A 15,560-nucleotide genomic window follows, 5' to 3' on the forward strand; every position below is an offset into this window, starting at 1 on the left:
GGAAGCCCAATGTGGGACTCGATCCCAGGACCCCAGGATCACGACCTGAGCCAAAGGCAGGTGCTTAACCACTGAGCCACCCAGGCGTCCCTTTCTTCCTTTTTGACATAGCAAAATATTCCAGGCTTCTATTTTACCTTCACTTCTCCTGTCCTGGAATCAGCCACCTCTGTAGACTCCTAATTCCTTTTAAGAAGGAATGGTAGAAAATACCACAACTTATTTATCCTTTTTCCTATTAATTGATGTCTGAGTTGTTTCTAGTTCTAGGCTATTATAAAGAGAGCTTCTCTGAATACCCTTATACTTTTTTGGACCTACAAACTGATTTCTGTTAGGTATATAATCAAGACTAGCAATGGAAAATCACAGAACCTCCACTCTCGTTGTACACCCAACAGAAATAATACAGGAGTACACACACACACACACACACACACACACACAAAGGACACACATATTCAAAGCAGCTTCGTTGTAATTTGTGTGTGTGTGTGAGGGTGTGTTTAGCTAAAGTAGATATTGCTAAGTAGTTTTTCAAACTGTTCATAACATTGGCTTTGTCAAGGGAGTGGAAGCTGCTGGCTCTAGCAGGTAGGGAAGCATAATCAGTGGCAGGGGTCATAATGGGCCATTGCGACCCAAAGACAGGTTTTCTGCAACCAGCAATGGCAAAACCGCTCATCTTCCAACAGATAATGAGTAAAAATGCTGAGATTTTACCACCTGGGCCATTCTTAAGCTTTTCTTCAGAGTGTGTTGCTTTAGGGTGGGCAAAATGGAAGTTACTTAAGTCAAGAATCTCCTGCTACCTGCAAAACAGTTTTTATTTCAGCTGTGCCAGTGATGACACTTAGGGGCTCCACATCCATTGCTAGAGATTACCCGCTGTTCATGATGTTGTTTTAAAAAGTGCCTGCCCAGAGGAGGAAGGAGAGCCCCAGAGCTCCATTCACATCTTCTAGCTGTTAGGAGCCCCTTTAAAACCCTGGAGCAGTCATTCACTAAACAGCCTGAGAGAGCAAATATCCCTCTGCGTACACCCAGGGAGTCACTTAGTGTACCAGACCTTGGAGATGTGGTGCTTAGGGACTGCGGGCACAGGAGGATTTGCTTGGGCATGGCCCAGCCTCTGTAGCTGAAACCTTCCACATCCAAAACATCTGTCCTGCGTACTGACAGTGCAGCATCAGATCAAAAAGGTAATCGAAGCACTCCGTAAAGTGAAATTCTAAACAGAGGAAGCATCATGCATAAGATGCACAATGAGTCTTTGGAGGAATTCGTAGCTAGTAGAAGGTACCTCTGTGGATGCATTTTTTTAAAATATTTATTTATTTATGATAGAGAGAGAGAGAGGCAGAGACACAGGCAGAGGGAGAAGCAGGCTCCATGCATGATGGAGCCCGATGTGGGACTCCATCCTGGGACTCCAGGATGGCGTCCTGGGCCAAAGGCAGGTGCTAAACCGCTGAGCCCCCGGGGATCCCCCTGTGGATGCATTTTAACCAGGTGCCCTCCCCGCTGTGGAGTAGAGAGAGAGAGAGAGAGAGAGAGAGAGACAGTCCACACCCCCCGCCCCCGCCCGGGCACGTCCTGAGACAGCCTCTGTGCAGTGTACAAACTGCACAACCGTATGCAGCGATCTCCAACAGGGGGTGGTTCAGATGAACAAGACTGCACGTTTGCGTTAACCTCCGCGGTCCTCTCTTCCCTCTCCCCCCCCCCCCCCACCCCAGGCCTGTCCGCAGACGGCGGCGCCAAGCGCCAGGAGCACCTGTCCCGCTTTTCCATGCCTGACCTCAGCAAAGACTCTGGAATGAACGTCTCGGAGAAGCTGAGCAACATGGGCACGCTGAACTCGTCCATGCAGTTCCGCAGCGCAGAGTCGGTCCGCAGCCTGCTCTCCGCCCAGCAGTACCAGGAGATGGAGGGGAACCTGCACCAGCTGGGCAACCCCATCGGCTACAGAGACCTGCAGTCCCACGGGAGGCTGCACCAGAGCTTTGATTTCGATGGGGGGATGGCGGGCAGCAAGCTGCCGGGGCAGGAGGGCCTGAGGATCCAGCCCATGAGCGAGCGCACGCGGCGGAGGAGTGCCTCCCGCGACGACGGCCGCCGCTCCCGGCCTCACCGCTCCCGCCGCTCCCGGCGCTCCCGCTCCGACAACGCCCTGCACCTGGCCAGCGAGCGCGAGGCCCTGTCGCGGTTGAAAGAAAGGCCCCCGCTCCGAGCCCAGGAGGACTACGACCAGTTCCTGCGCCAGCGGAGCTTCCAGGAGAGCCTGGGCCAGGGGTCCCGGAGGGACCTGTACGGCCAGTGCCCGAGAACCGTGTCGGACCTGGCCCTGCAGAACGCCTTTGGGGAGCGATGGGGACCCTACTTCACCGAGTACGATTGGTGCTCCACGTGCTCCTCCTCTTCGGAATCCGACAACGAGGGCTATTTCCTAGGAGAACCCATCCCCCAGCCGGCCCGCCTGCGATATGTCACGAGCGATGAGCTGTTGCACAAATACAGCTCCTACGGCCTCCCCAAGTCCTCCACGTTAGGGGGCAGGGGACAGTTGCACAGCAGGAAAAGACAGAAGAGCAAAAACTGCATCATCTCTTAATAGGATGGGGGCCAGGGGAATGGGGGGAAGATGGGAGCTGAGAATGTACGTGGAGAAACTTGCACTGTTTTAAATCCTAAAGCGCTTTTGGGGGGGGTGGTTGCTGGAGGAGACAGAGGGAAATGCTGGCGGTCGTGGAGGCAAGGTTATATAGACTGACTCAATAGGTAGTCACAGTTCTCGGCATGTTGAATATTATTTGCACATTTCACTTTGGAAACGCTATAGACTCTGTGGAGGCCAGGGTTGGTCACCTCCTTCCCTTCCCGTAAGTGTGTGTTGAGTCGCCTTTCGCAAGATGGCAAACTGTTCTCCCCGCTCGCTTATATCCTCTCTGGTTCTCTTACTTTTAGGACCCCCTCTTTTTTTTTTTTCCAGTAAGTAATTTGTTTATTAGCCAGGACCCCCCAGACTAAGTTATTTACATGTCCATTGTAAATGCAATGTAAATGAGAGTTCTGATAAAATATTTTTGTATTTTGTAATATCAAAGGAATTTCTATATCGTAGGACTCAGTGAAGACTTGCATGCACATCCAGCGTCGTCTTTGAGTAGTACTCACAGGTGGTCCAGGACCGCCTTTTTTTTTTTTTTCTTTTTCTTTTTTCTATACAAATTTGTTACATGTCAGTGAGACCTTTTTTCAAAGGAGTTTATTCGATTTGGCTTTTTGTGGCTAAAAAAAAAAAGTATTATTACACCCAAAGCATTTTATGCTCCATTCCATCTTAAGGAGACATCCTTAAGTCTGCTCCCACCCTTGGTAGAATTTCTTCCCTACAAAGTGATAGTAATTTTTTTTTTTAATTGCAAACGTTAACTTTTGCCAATTAGAGAAACCAACCAGTGTCCGTAAAGTCCCGTGAGCAACAATGCCGTCCCCACTAGGAATGTGGAAGTTGCTCACTCTTGATCTGTCCCTTGGGGAAAATGAAAGTGACTGTGAGTGGTACCCGTCGTGTGATGTCAGCATGACGTTGCTTTGAGTGTGGCATTATTTTCTGGTGCTCATGTTTCCTGGATTATATTATCTGCTTTCCTTTACCAAGGCAGACTGAACAGCTGCCTTAGCCTGACAACCGGTTGTCCTCAGTGCAAATGAACTGAAGCTGTAGACATTTAAGGACAGAAGGTTCTGTGGCGCTCTGGGAGTGATGGGGTGTCCTAGGTTGTACGTCATGCGGGGAGAAGGACCGAGGAAATTGGAAAGCGGGAGGCAGGTCAAGCATAGAGGCTGAAGGGGAAGGTCAGAGCAAAGAAGTACTTCTGGAGATGCAGTAGAGTGGAAGTGACTGCCACCTTGAAGAACGCCCCCCCACCCCACCCCAGTGCTTGTGGAAAGAGTCCAGTTTAACACACCCCACAACCAGAGTGTCTGGGTAACCCAGGAAAGGGAGCTGCTCAGGAGATTTCAGGGTAATGACCTTGAAAAATAAATGCTATTCAGAGGGGGATTTCCATGTTGAACTTTGGGGGACTGTTGGTCAGACAGAAAATGGGCTCAAAAAAAGTGAGTTTGCTTGAAGAAGACATTTAACGGTTGTGTTGTTTATAGTAAAATAAAACTTCCTACCTTGCTTCAGTTCCGAATGAAGCGCTTGCTTTTTGTTCCATTCTCCTCCTCCCTTTAATGGATTGTGGCAGTAGAAATAATCCATCGGAGGACCCACCTTTAGTGAGATGTACTGTTGATGTAGTACACGGTGTATCTCAGTGGCCATCTGCCATGGTGAGGTGAGCGTGGTCTCTTTTCAGTATAGTAGTTAATATTTTCTAGTATTTTTTTATGGAGAGAATGTGAAAAGTGGCTTTTCAGACACCATCCCAAATGGGTCTGGGGAAAAGAAGGCTGTAAAGGACGTGAAAATGGCACTCCATTCAGGATGTATTAAAATAATTTGCTTTTCAGGTATTAATATGACATTTGTCATTGTCACTGATTTTAAAAAAAAAAAAAGCAATGCAAATGTTGGTTGTGGCTGTTTTCCGCATGCTATCTTCATATCTAAATGCTTCATTAATTATCCAAGCCTCCGGAGAATTAACTCTATTACGTTTGTATAGTAAGTTTGTAAACTGCTTGGCAAAAACCGATTAAGAAATAATGTGCAACACCATGCTACTGAAGTGGCAGGTTTCTGGTAGAAATCGGGCGAGTCCAATTTGGAGTTTCGAGTTCCTTGATTGATTGAGAATAAAAAAGGCATTTTGGAAAAAGAAAAGAGAGACAAAAGTAGATCGCTTAACATAGCAAAAAAGCTGAAAATAATGTCTATCCTCTGCGGCCTGGAATCCATTGAAAGAAATTCTCCTGGTAAAAGCTGCTTTCTAACTCCATCCTTTTCAAAAGTTCCTCTTACTTTCCCCAGATGAGGCTTGAGCCACTATCAGCAGAAAGAAGAGGGTGGCCGGAAGTCCACAAGTAGCCACATCCCATGAAGGGATGGGAGGAAGAAGCGATTTCAGAGCTAGCTGCCCAGGGAGCATCCGGCCGCTGAACTGGCCAGAGCTTGAAGCATAGTGAGATGTGAGCCTCAGGGTCGCACCGTCTAGAAACAAGATCACCTCCACGTGTTTCACCGCTGCTTCTCCCCACCCCACCTGCAGCCAGGCACCTTACAGACAATGCCCGTGAGGACGGTCCAATCACCACAAAGCTGATGGGACCTCCCAGTGAAGGCCCTGGAGAGAGCAGGATGTCATTGTTTTAGGAAGTCCACCTGTTAATGATAACTTACACCTAGCATCACAGAATCCCGTTCCCTAAAACTCAATGCGTTCTCTTCTGAGGCAAGAGCTTAATTAAGGTCATTACCTGATTCCTCCGTCATGACCACGAGCTCTTCCTCGTCAAGTCTGGCCTGTGAGTGGGGCTTACACTCACCTCTTCCTGGATCATCATTTCATCTTTGATAGACTGTTCTAGAAAAGCAATCTTTTGCTAGTTTCCTCTCATCTCTAATGCCTTGGGTTTGCTTTTCCTACCTCTCTTCATATTGGTCTTCTAGTCTTTTGGTTAAAACCACAGCTTTGGAGTTCAGTTCATTTCCTCTCGCTGCCCTCAATTCAGTGGCAGCAGAACTGGCTCTTTCCCAGGAAGAAGTAGCCACCGTCCGTCTCCTGAAAGGCCCTGCCAATTCGTACAACCCTTGATACCGGGAACAGGTTTCTTAGCAGTCTGGTGGCATTGAGTGTGGCATTCAGGTACCCTTCCTTCTGTCATGTAGTTCCGGGATCTCTATCAAGTGTGAAGGTGAGTGGGGTGAGACCATGCTTCCTGGTCCTGTGCAGGTTCAAGGCGGGTGGAATTCCTAGTGTTGCTTGTTTGATGCCTTCTTTCTACATTCACCTTCTCATCTCTCATTCTTCCTTTCTGCCCTCAGCCAGCCCAGGGAACAGGCAATTTTGTATTTGCAATAGGGGATCAGAAGGCAGCTCTTTCTCATCCTCTCGTCCCATTCTGTGGCATGCTTTTGCACTGCAACAAATGATCATTCCTTCTCCTACAGTGGCTTTCCACTTCTTGGGTACCACTCGCCATTGCTGAGTTCAGGAGCAGCCGGTGATGACATGTATGTTGCACATGCTCTGCTATCCCTGATAGCCCAGCAGATAAAACCAATTTGTCACTGTACACTTTCCCAGGGAGCACGGATGCAGCTTCAGAAATCCTTGTGACACTCCCACTGGCTAGGATCAGTCGATCAGAACTGAGGTTATTTGATAACAAATCTCATTTGTGAACTTTTTGTCTTTCCATCTTTTGCCATTGGCCCCAAACAGTACACCAACTTTTTAGGAAGCATCGTTCATAAATGACTGTGAGAGCCCAGTTCCTTTGTGGATGCTAAAAGTGGAGGCTGACTTCTTTAAGCAAAACAAAGACAAATCTCTGGCCTCCTTTTGCATTCCCGTGTTCTTGGCCAATCATTACAGGCAGCCTTCTGTTCATCCTTTTGCAGAGGTCAAATAAGAGGCCATCTTATTCTTCGTCTAATCCCACCTTCTAACAAGAAATAACACAAATATTTAAATTCCAAGGAGAAGTGCTCTTTGTATGTTTCTGTCTAACAGAAACCAGATGCTAAATGCCTAAGGAGGAGAATCTATCTATGACAAAGGAAAGTGGGAAATAAAACCAGTTATCTGAATATTCCATGCCAGAAGAGTTGCTATTAGCAACCGTTTAGCACCTTCAAGGCTTTGAAATGGGCTCTATGGACAGCCCTCCAGCTGCTGGACTCAGCTAAGCCTCCCCTCCTGATTTTGAAGGCAGTTACAGATTGCCGCCTTTTGAGATACAGCTCTCACAGCTCAAGGGAAGCAGAAATGAAAACAGCTTTGCCTTGGTCCTATGGGGGCATCAGCAGACACCGGGGCTTGTTTGACCACTTGGAAGTAGTTGTCAAGGGTTAGGACCAAGAAAGGATTGTATTCCTTTTCCATTTTCTCATAATAATAGCCCAGTCAACACAAGACTGCCATAAACCATGACTCACTATTGGGAGCTATACTCTTTTATAAGCTTACTTCCTGCTGACAAAACTAGCTTTCCCCAAAGGGGAATAAAAAAAAAGGAGGGAGGAAAGTCAAGTAGTGTAGGAAAACATTTCTGGTGATTTAGATATGATGGATCTGTAGGATAGAAAAAAAAAATTGTTCTATCCTGAGAGTTTTTGGAGACATCCCTACTAGGCATTTGGCCGTTCATGTTCAATAGGTCACTGACCCACGTTTTAAAAAATTTTTGGAGAGTTTTACCCACTAGTAGGATCTGTTCTCCAGCCTCTCTAGTTGATATTCATGTGTTTCCAGAGAGCATTTTGGTTCTACCATGGACCCTGACTTAACATTCTAAGGTCTATGAGTCTTTCATTTTCCTTAGCAAATTAGGACTTTGGCAGTTTTCCCTCTCCTAAACACATTCTTTCCTGTACAGGATTGCTCTGCCCATCTCCTGCTCTAACTCCAAGTGCATAAACAAAACCTCAGAGGGTCTGAGAAGGTGAGGCAGGCCAGACTCTGTTTTGTGTGTCGAGTGTCAAGCTATTTGTAAAGAAGGTCTGCAATGGGCCTTTGGTGTGGGCTCTGCCAGAGACTGTTGTGAACACTTTGCTTGAGATCCGTGCCCTGTAAAATGGATATGTTTTACTGATGTCTGTAATACATTTGTAAACTTCCAATAAAATTTGAATAAAAGAAATGTTGCCCATCTTCTCAGTCCTCACTCCCTTTCCAGATTTTTAAAAATATTTGCCCTCGAGCATCAAAGAATACAGAGGCCACACGAGTCAGGGAATGAGGTTTACCAGGAAGGAGGAACCTGATTGTGTAAACTGGGAGTTTTCAACCTCAACGCTGTTGACATTTGGGATCAGTTCATTCTTTGTGGCAGAGAACTGTCCTATGCCTTGTAAGATGTTTAGCAACGTCGCTGACCTCTCTACGCACTAGATGTCAGTAGCACCCCTCCCCCTCAGTTTTGACAACCAAAAATCTCTCCGTACGTCATGCCCATTAGGATGGCTACTATAAAAAATTAAAATTAAAAAATAGGGTGGGTGAGGAAGCAAAGAAATTGGAGCCCTGGTGTGCTGTGGGTGACCATGTAAAATGGTGTGTCCTCTATGGAAAAGAGTACAGCAGTTTCTCAAAAATTTATGCATAGAACTACCATAAGATCCAGCAATTCTACTTTTGAGCTTATACCCAAAAGAATTGAAAGCAGGGCCTCAGAAAGATATGAGTATGTGCTATGTTCATCGCGGCATTAGTCACAATAGCTTAAAGGTGGAAACAACCCAAATGTCTGTCCGTGGATGAAAAGATAAACGAGATATGGTGTATACATACAGTAGTGTATCATTCAGTCTTAAAAAGGAAGAAAATCCTGTTATATGCTACAACATAGATGAATCTAGAGGACATCATGCGAAGTGAAATAAACCAGTTAGAAAAAAACAAACATTGTGTAATTCCACTTACATGAGACACCTAGGGTAGTCAAATTCATAGCGATGGAAAATAGAATGGTAGTGTCCAGAGGCTGGCAGGGAAAGGAGAATAGAAAGTTATTTGATGGGTGTAGAGTCCCAGTTTTTCAAGATGAAAAATCTGGAGATTGTTTGCCCAAATATATTAATGTAATTAATAATACTGAACTCAGCACTTGAAAATGATAAATTGTATGTTATCTTTATTTTAACACAATTTTTTAAAAGTGTGGTACATTCCTGAATGTACCTTTGGGGCAAAATCACTCCTGGTTGAGAACTACCAGTTTAAATGCTTTGTTTTCTTTGCACCTTTGTTCCTTAAGGATCCTAGAAACCAACTCCTACTTGGGCCACACAGTTAATTTTTAGTTATTAGCAGGAATTAAAACCAAACAGCCCCAAAATATTTGTAATAGCCTCTAAGCAAATAATAAGTGGGTTGTCTAGAGAGTTATGTCCATGGCTGTGTTGTGGTTAGGATGGCATTAACATTGTCAAGGGGCCAGGACCAAAGCAGTATGTAAATCAGATTTTCCCGTGTCTGATCCACAACATTTGGGAGTTGCTGGATACTGCAATAACATTTATTCATTCAACAAGTATTTATTGGGAACCTCCTCTGTGCTGGGCACTGTTCTACGTGCTTGGAATACAGCAATGCACAAAACATAACTTCCTACCCTAAAGGAGCTTACAAACTCGACTTTCCACCAGGCATAAAATCTGAAGTAGCAAATATTCTCACCATGCTAACCATGAGGACTTGGGAGTTGCAGATGAGTCTTATTTCATCCTAAGGCCTTCTGAGAGCCTTTGGATGAAGGCTTGAGTTGTGTTGGAAATACTCTGCCTTCCTGGGGAGCATGGCCTTCAGGTAGCCACGGTTTTACCCTACGACGCACTCTCCTTCCTCCTCTTCAGCCACAATGCTGGAGTCAAGTATGGCACCTAGCCAGCAATCTCTAAGTGATGTAAGTGATGTAGCATGGTAGGCTAGACCAATCCGATTACCTTTCTCAAGAATATAAATTAAGGGATTCTGAGAGAATGGGGCTGTAGGCAATGTAGGCTGAAGCTGGGACGATGTCTAGGGAGGGCAGCCAGAAGGCAGAGCTGGGCCCTCTAGCATCAGGGCAAGATAAAAGATGAGGGAGCAGAAGCTCAAGCTGAGAGCGGACCAGGAACAGAGATGTGTGTGAGCCCAGAAAGATCTGAAGCGACCCAAGGGAGCTCGTCCCCATAACTTCTCACTTCAAAACAGACTCCAATTTCTGCCCTGGAGGTACTCTTCTGGGATCACCAAGCAGTTTGGGTCCTTCACACACCCCTTCCCCATGGTGCTTATGTATCATTACATTATGCACTGTCACCAACTCTTATCTGCGTTCAGGTGTTCTTTGCAACCATAATTAAAGCACATGAAAAGCTTCCATATATTTTATTTTGCTCTGCTGCCCTTCAGCAATTTTTTTTAAAGATTTTATTTATTTGAGAGAGAGAATGAGAGAGAGAGAGAGAGAGAGAGAGAGAGAGGGAGCACGAGCAGGGGGAGGGGTGCAGAGAGAGAGAGGGAGAAGGAGACTCCCCAGATGTAGACTTCCTGCTGCGCAGGAGCCTGAAGCAGGGCTCTTATCCCAGGGCCCCAGGATCACGACCTGAGCCAAAGACAAACAGTTAATGGACTAAGTAAGCCACATAGGCAGCCCTTCCCTTTAGCAATTTAATCCCCTCCCAGCCACTTGTTCGTTGTATCATCTCGGGAAATGTGCATGTCTTCTCTGAGCCTCAGTTTTTATCTAACTAATGGGAGAGTAATGGGGTCATGTGGGTTTACTTGTGGGAATAATGCATGTAAATCTCTTAGTGCTCTGTCTGCCACTGTAAGAGCTCAAAACATTATCTGTTGCTGTGATTACTATCATTTCCATCTCAAAGACAAAGAGGAGCAGAAAGTAGATACCATTGGTATCTGGTCTAACAGTGCTCATGTATTTTTGTTTAATGTAAGCATTGAACTGGAATTAGAGACATCCCAGGAAGTCCTGAATCTTTGTTTAAGAAATGCCTGCAGATTTATTAAACAAAACAAATCTTCTGGTCCTAACCACAGACATTCTGGTTCAGTGGATCTGAGGTCAAACTCTGGATTCTGCTTTTTAAATGAGGCTTTGCACATCATTCCAATCCAGCAGGTTTGAGGACCATACTTCATGGAACTCTGACTTAGCAATTGTTTGTTTGTTTCCAAAGCAAACAAAAAACATGTCTCCCAGTCCCACCCACTTCAGGAGAATCTGATAACTGGTCCATTGGTCAGGTTGGAAAGATCTGAGGCTGGGGTTTACAATACAGTTTTGGAGGATCTGAGATATATTCATTCACTTTTTCCCAGAAGTGACAGTCTTCACAAATAGAAGTGTGGTTTAACTGATTTTAATTTTTCTGAGATAAAGATAGATATATGGATGATATAGATATAGATATAGATGGATATATAGACAGATATAGATACAGATATAGATATATCAGGACTGCATTGAAGAGGGTGAGCTCATCGTGAAATTCAGTCTAACAATTATGTTTGGATCTGAGAATTGTTACTTTTGGCTCATAACTAATGGCTTTCACACATCAAAATTACCTGGGTAGATTATTTAAAATCCAGAGTCTCTGTCCCCATCCCTAGAAAGTCTGATTCGGCAGGTGTTCAGCAGGACTAGGAAAACTGCATCTTTCATGTGCTTATGAAGGTAGGGATGGGAGACCAGCCTTGGGAGAAACTGCTCAGAGGCGCTCTCAATGTGGGAAATTCATCCTCTGAGAGCCCTTTGTGCTACCTGCAGTCCAGCCTATGTTACAGAGCTTTACTTTGGAAGAATCTTCTTCTCAACTATTCCTCTACCATAGGTGCAGATACTGGTTTGCTTTCAGGACACAGTGAGAAACAGCAGCCCCTTTGGAAAACCCATACCAGTGTAACTTCTAAATACAACTAATTTTGTCTGAGAGAGATGTCAAGACAAAAGCCCAAAAGGGAAAGCTTCTCAGAAGATGCAATAGATAAATAATCAGAAACACAGACTGGAGTGTAGGGGGGAGGGGGGAGGGCTAAGCCCTTAAATGACACAATCCTACCCAGCAGGATAGGAGATGCTTTAAGAGCTTTCTCAGCAAATTACTAGCAGGTACTTGTTTCCCTGCTTGGTTGGTGATGTAGAGATAAAACAGATTATCAAGGTTGACACGCAGCTTTGTGCCGTGAACATACAAGTTAGCAAACAGATGAGACCAGAAGTACCAGAAAGTAAACCCCAAAACTTGAGGAATTGGGGCAGCTGTCTTAGGCCAGGTTCTCTGGATTTTAAGCAGGCAAAAGTGACTACAAAGTAACTAGAGCGAAAAGGGAAACAGAGGGATAGAGAATTGATTTGCAGGATACTACGAGTCTTACAAGAACCTAAGGGCAGCTCCTTCGTGGGAGCCTGGAACCCAGAGGAGGAAAGCCACCAAGACCTCAGAAGGATTCAATCCCAAGGTTTCCCAATTTTCCAAGGGAAATCTGTAAGGGCCAAGAGAGATTATGGGCCTGGTCTTTTACACCTTTGAGTATCCAGGTTCCCTCTGATACCCCAACTTCCTTCATAGGTGAAGACTTTTTTCCTCTGGATGATGAGTCGCTGCAAGGCAAAATTTCACTCCCATTCCCTATGATCAGGTTTTCATTACTGAATTTCCCCCAAATTGGTGGTGGGTTTTTTTTTTTTAACTCCAGCTAAGCATAGTATTTTCCAATTTCAAGGAGTTATAGTGCCCTTGGACTCCATAATGAAGCTACCAACGTTTCAAGTACTAGCAACTATAAATGCAAAAACTAAAGTCAAGGGCACATGCCCCTGAATTGTAATCAGATGATTTATGATATAATGAACGAACCATCACTAGGAAGTGAAGGTTTAAGAATAATCAAATCCATACTGATCTGGAAAAATGCTACCCAGGAATAAACTTATATCAGCAAATGGAATAAATTAACATATTTCAACATACTTCTTTCATGGATCTAGTGCTAATTACACCACCATTTTTTATTGGAAAATGTGCCTGAGCAGGCCAGGACAAAATCAGGGCGCACTTAATAGATAATGGAAATCTACAGCTGAATTAGAAATAAATGAGATGGTACAACACTTAATAAAAGCTCCAAGGGCAGAAGAAACACAAAGAAAGAAGTTGATGCTTTCTATCCAGTAACAAAAAGTCAGCCTGTATTATAACTATAATATAGTTATTTCCTATATTCCTTTAATTTCGGAATTATTTCCAGATAAAGAACTCAGGAAAGAAATTGGCCCATTTATTTGCAAAATCTATCCTCTAAATTTCATCTATCAACTGTGTCAACATTGTTTCTCAATTCTGCACAATAATGAATCGGGGGCGGGGGCGAGTTGTGTAAAGAACGGGCATGTCTGAGGCATTTAAAGCTCACTGTATGTCCAGTGGAATGTTCCCTTCAACTCCCAACCCTCTCGCAGCTGGGTAGAATCAAGAAACTGGTGCTGGGCAAAAAAGTGAGGGCAAGTGAGATGTCACTTCCAGACTAAGGTGATGAACCACCCCTATGCATTCATTTGCCTACCATTGCTTCTTCCAAACCACAGTGATCTGGATGCCTCAGGATGAGATGCTGAGTAACTGGACAGAAGCAAACTTCCCTGAGTCACTATGTGGAAGAAGCCGTGCATAACAAGCTTTGTGTAAACAAGAAATACACCTTGGTTGTATTAAACAGTAGAGATTTCAGGGTTAATTTGTTACTATAGGATAACCCAGCCCATTGTGACTACTATGTGGGGGTAAGTCTGAAATGACTTCTCAAGGTTCTTTCTGGTCTGGGTGATCTGGTCTTGTGAGTCCCTGGATGATCATGCAAAGTTCTGAGGGCTGAAAAGGCCAATGCTTTGGATGTAGTTTCTTTTTTTGTGGCTTGATTGGTTTGGTGGGTCAGTTGCTTTGGTGTGGTTAAATTACTCAGTTATTTTAGCCTCCAATCATGAAGATGGGCTTAGAGAATTAGATTCCACAAGACTGTAAGCTCCAAGCGGGCACATATCTACACCATTGCATTTATGCCTGTTAAGCTCAACCAGTGCCTGCAGAGAGTAGGTTTTTGATAAATATTTGTTAGACAAAAGAAATAAAAGAATTAAATAATCAAAATGGCCCATGCAAAGAGAACCCAGATGACATGAAGCCCTCCATCAACCTGAGTCCTGCCCTAGAAAGACTGAGGGAAGATTTTCTCCTCCATATAAGAGCAGAGGCTCTGGAGGGAAAGCACTAAGCTTAATTAAATGGATAGCATATTCATTCCTCAGATATTTATTGAGCACCCACTGTGTGCCTTATTCTAGGACTTTGGATAAAACAGTGAATAAGGTAGACATATTTCCCGTTCCCATGGAGCTCTCCTTTGCTTTTCCCTCATCTTTTTTTTTTTTTTTAAGTCAAATTTGACCTGCAGAAAGAAAAGTTTTCAATTATCTAGTTATCGGAGTTATCCAGTATAAAAAAGCAAGTCATGGCAGAAGGTCCAATTATCTTCCAAAATGTTAACTCCATAAACCCTATTTCCCTGGAGCTCCCAATTAATAACCAGCCTTCTTTGCTTCACCCTTCACTTCTGGTGCTTTACCTTGGAGATTCCCACCTCCCTATGTCTTTTGAACTGAGCAGTGACCCCTATCCTCCTCCTTGGCCAACTTCATTCTTAGGAGAAACTATTTCCTTCCATGGGCTTCTCTTAATCTACTCGTGAGTCAGTTTCCTGTGGTTGTTCCCTATCAGTGGTTTTGGAGATGGCTTGCTAGGCTGCCCTGTGTTAACCATCTTCAGCCAGGGGCTCGGAGCTATGAGTGTTTTCAAAGGGGTCACTGCATCTCCAGAGACATGCTCCCAGCAATCCTAACTGAAGTCTGCCCTGAACTGGCCCGAGGACTCAAGAAAAAAGTTTGCTTTTTCCATCTGATCCTCAGAGTGTTGCCTAAGACCACACAGCGTGGTATCTAAGCTGATCACGGCGCTCAGAGGGGCAGCAGCACAGGGGCACGGCTGCTGATTACCCCTCCCTGCCAGTGCTCTTTCCCCTAAACTCCCCTACCACAGTGACACCAGACAGCTCTCAGGTTGCTGGGATGCAAGGAACATCTCCATCATCCATTCCTGCCTTTGTGCCTCCTGCAGCCCCTTGACTGCTTGGCCAGTTTTGAGTGAATCCAAGCTCACCTATGAGATCTGTGTCACCAGAAGCACGTTTTCCCCTGAAAGGAGTCTTCTTGACATCATCAGGGCAGTTCTCTTCCTTCTTCCTCATTCCAGCTCTTTGTTTTGCAAATTAATGCCATCCACACAACCCTGTCATTCATTCATTCATTCATCATTCATTCATTTTATTTTTTTCCCGTCATTTAAATTTTTTTTTCTTTTTTTTTCGACTGAGGCCAAGAACTCAGCACACAATTCCCAGGCACACCAATCAGGGTGCAAACAAGTTTTCAACCTCGTGTGGCAGTTGAAAATAAAATCTTTAATGTGAACAGTAGCATGCCCTGCAAAGAACCAGCTAGGGAAGAAGTTTGGAATGGAATACGACCCCAGGAATAGGAACACTGGATGCGTCCAGGTCTTCATTTGCTCCCTTGGAGGATACCTTGCTTCTGTTTTCTCCTCTGCCCTAAAGATGAGTGAGTGACTCATGAGGGATAGCAAAGAGCCATTGCTGTTAGCTGGGCCACCCAGGTAAAGAACAGGTATAATAACAAATGAAACCACATCCAAAATTTCGAAGAAGCACTGGAGAAGGAGACTTCGTGTTGCCTTCACCTAGGCAAGAGTGTGCCTCCCCTGCAGAGCCCTGTGAACCGAGACTTCGGACAAGAATGTGAGTGGG

General features: G+C 44.8%; 1 protein-coding gene across 4 annotated transcripts in view; it reads left to right on the top strand.

Annotated features, from left to right (window-relative positions):
* PRICKLE2 (prickle planar cell polarity protein 2) overlaps nt 1-7,830 on the top strand; it is a 325,226-nt gene extending 317,396 nt beyond the window's left edge. For all 4 annotated transcript variants that reach the window (XM_055343591.1, XM_055343595.1, XM_055343594.1 and 1 more), the window contains one exon: nt 1,740-7,830. In XM_055343591.1, the coding sequence (XP_055199566.1) occupies nt 1,740-2,614 (875 nt within the window). In that variant the 3' untranslated portion in view covers nt 2,615-7,830. The remainder of the gene's footprint in view (nt 1-1,739) is intronic.
* The last annotated feature ends 7,730 nt before the right edge of the window (nt 7,831-15,560 follow it).

This window comes from Nyctereutes procyonoides, unplaced genomic scaffold, assembly GCF_905146905.1.
Source record: "Nyctereutes procyonoides isolate TBG_1078 unplaced genomic scaffold, NYPRO_anot_genome, whole genome shotgun sequence".
NCBI lineage: Eukaryota > Metazoa > Chordata > Mammalia > Carnivora > Canidae > Nyctereutes > Nyctereutes procyonoides.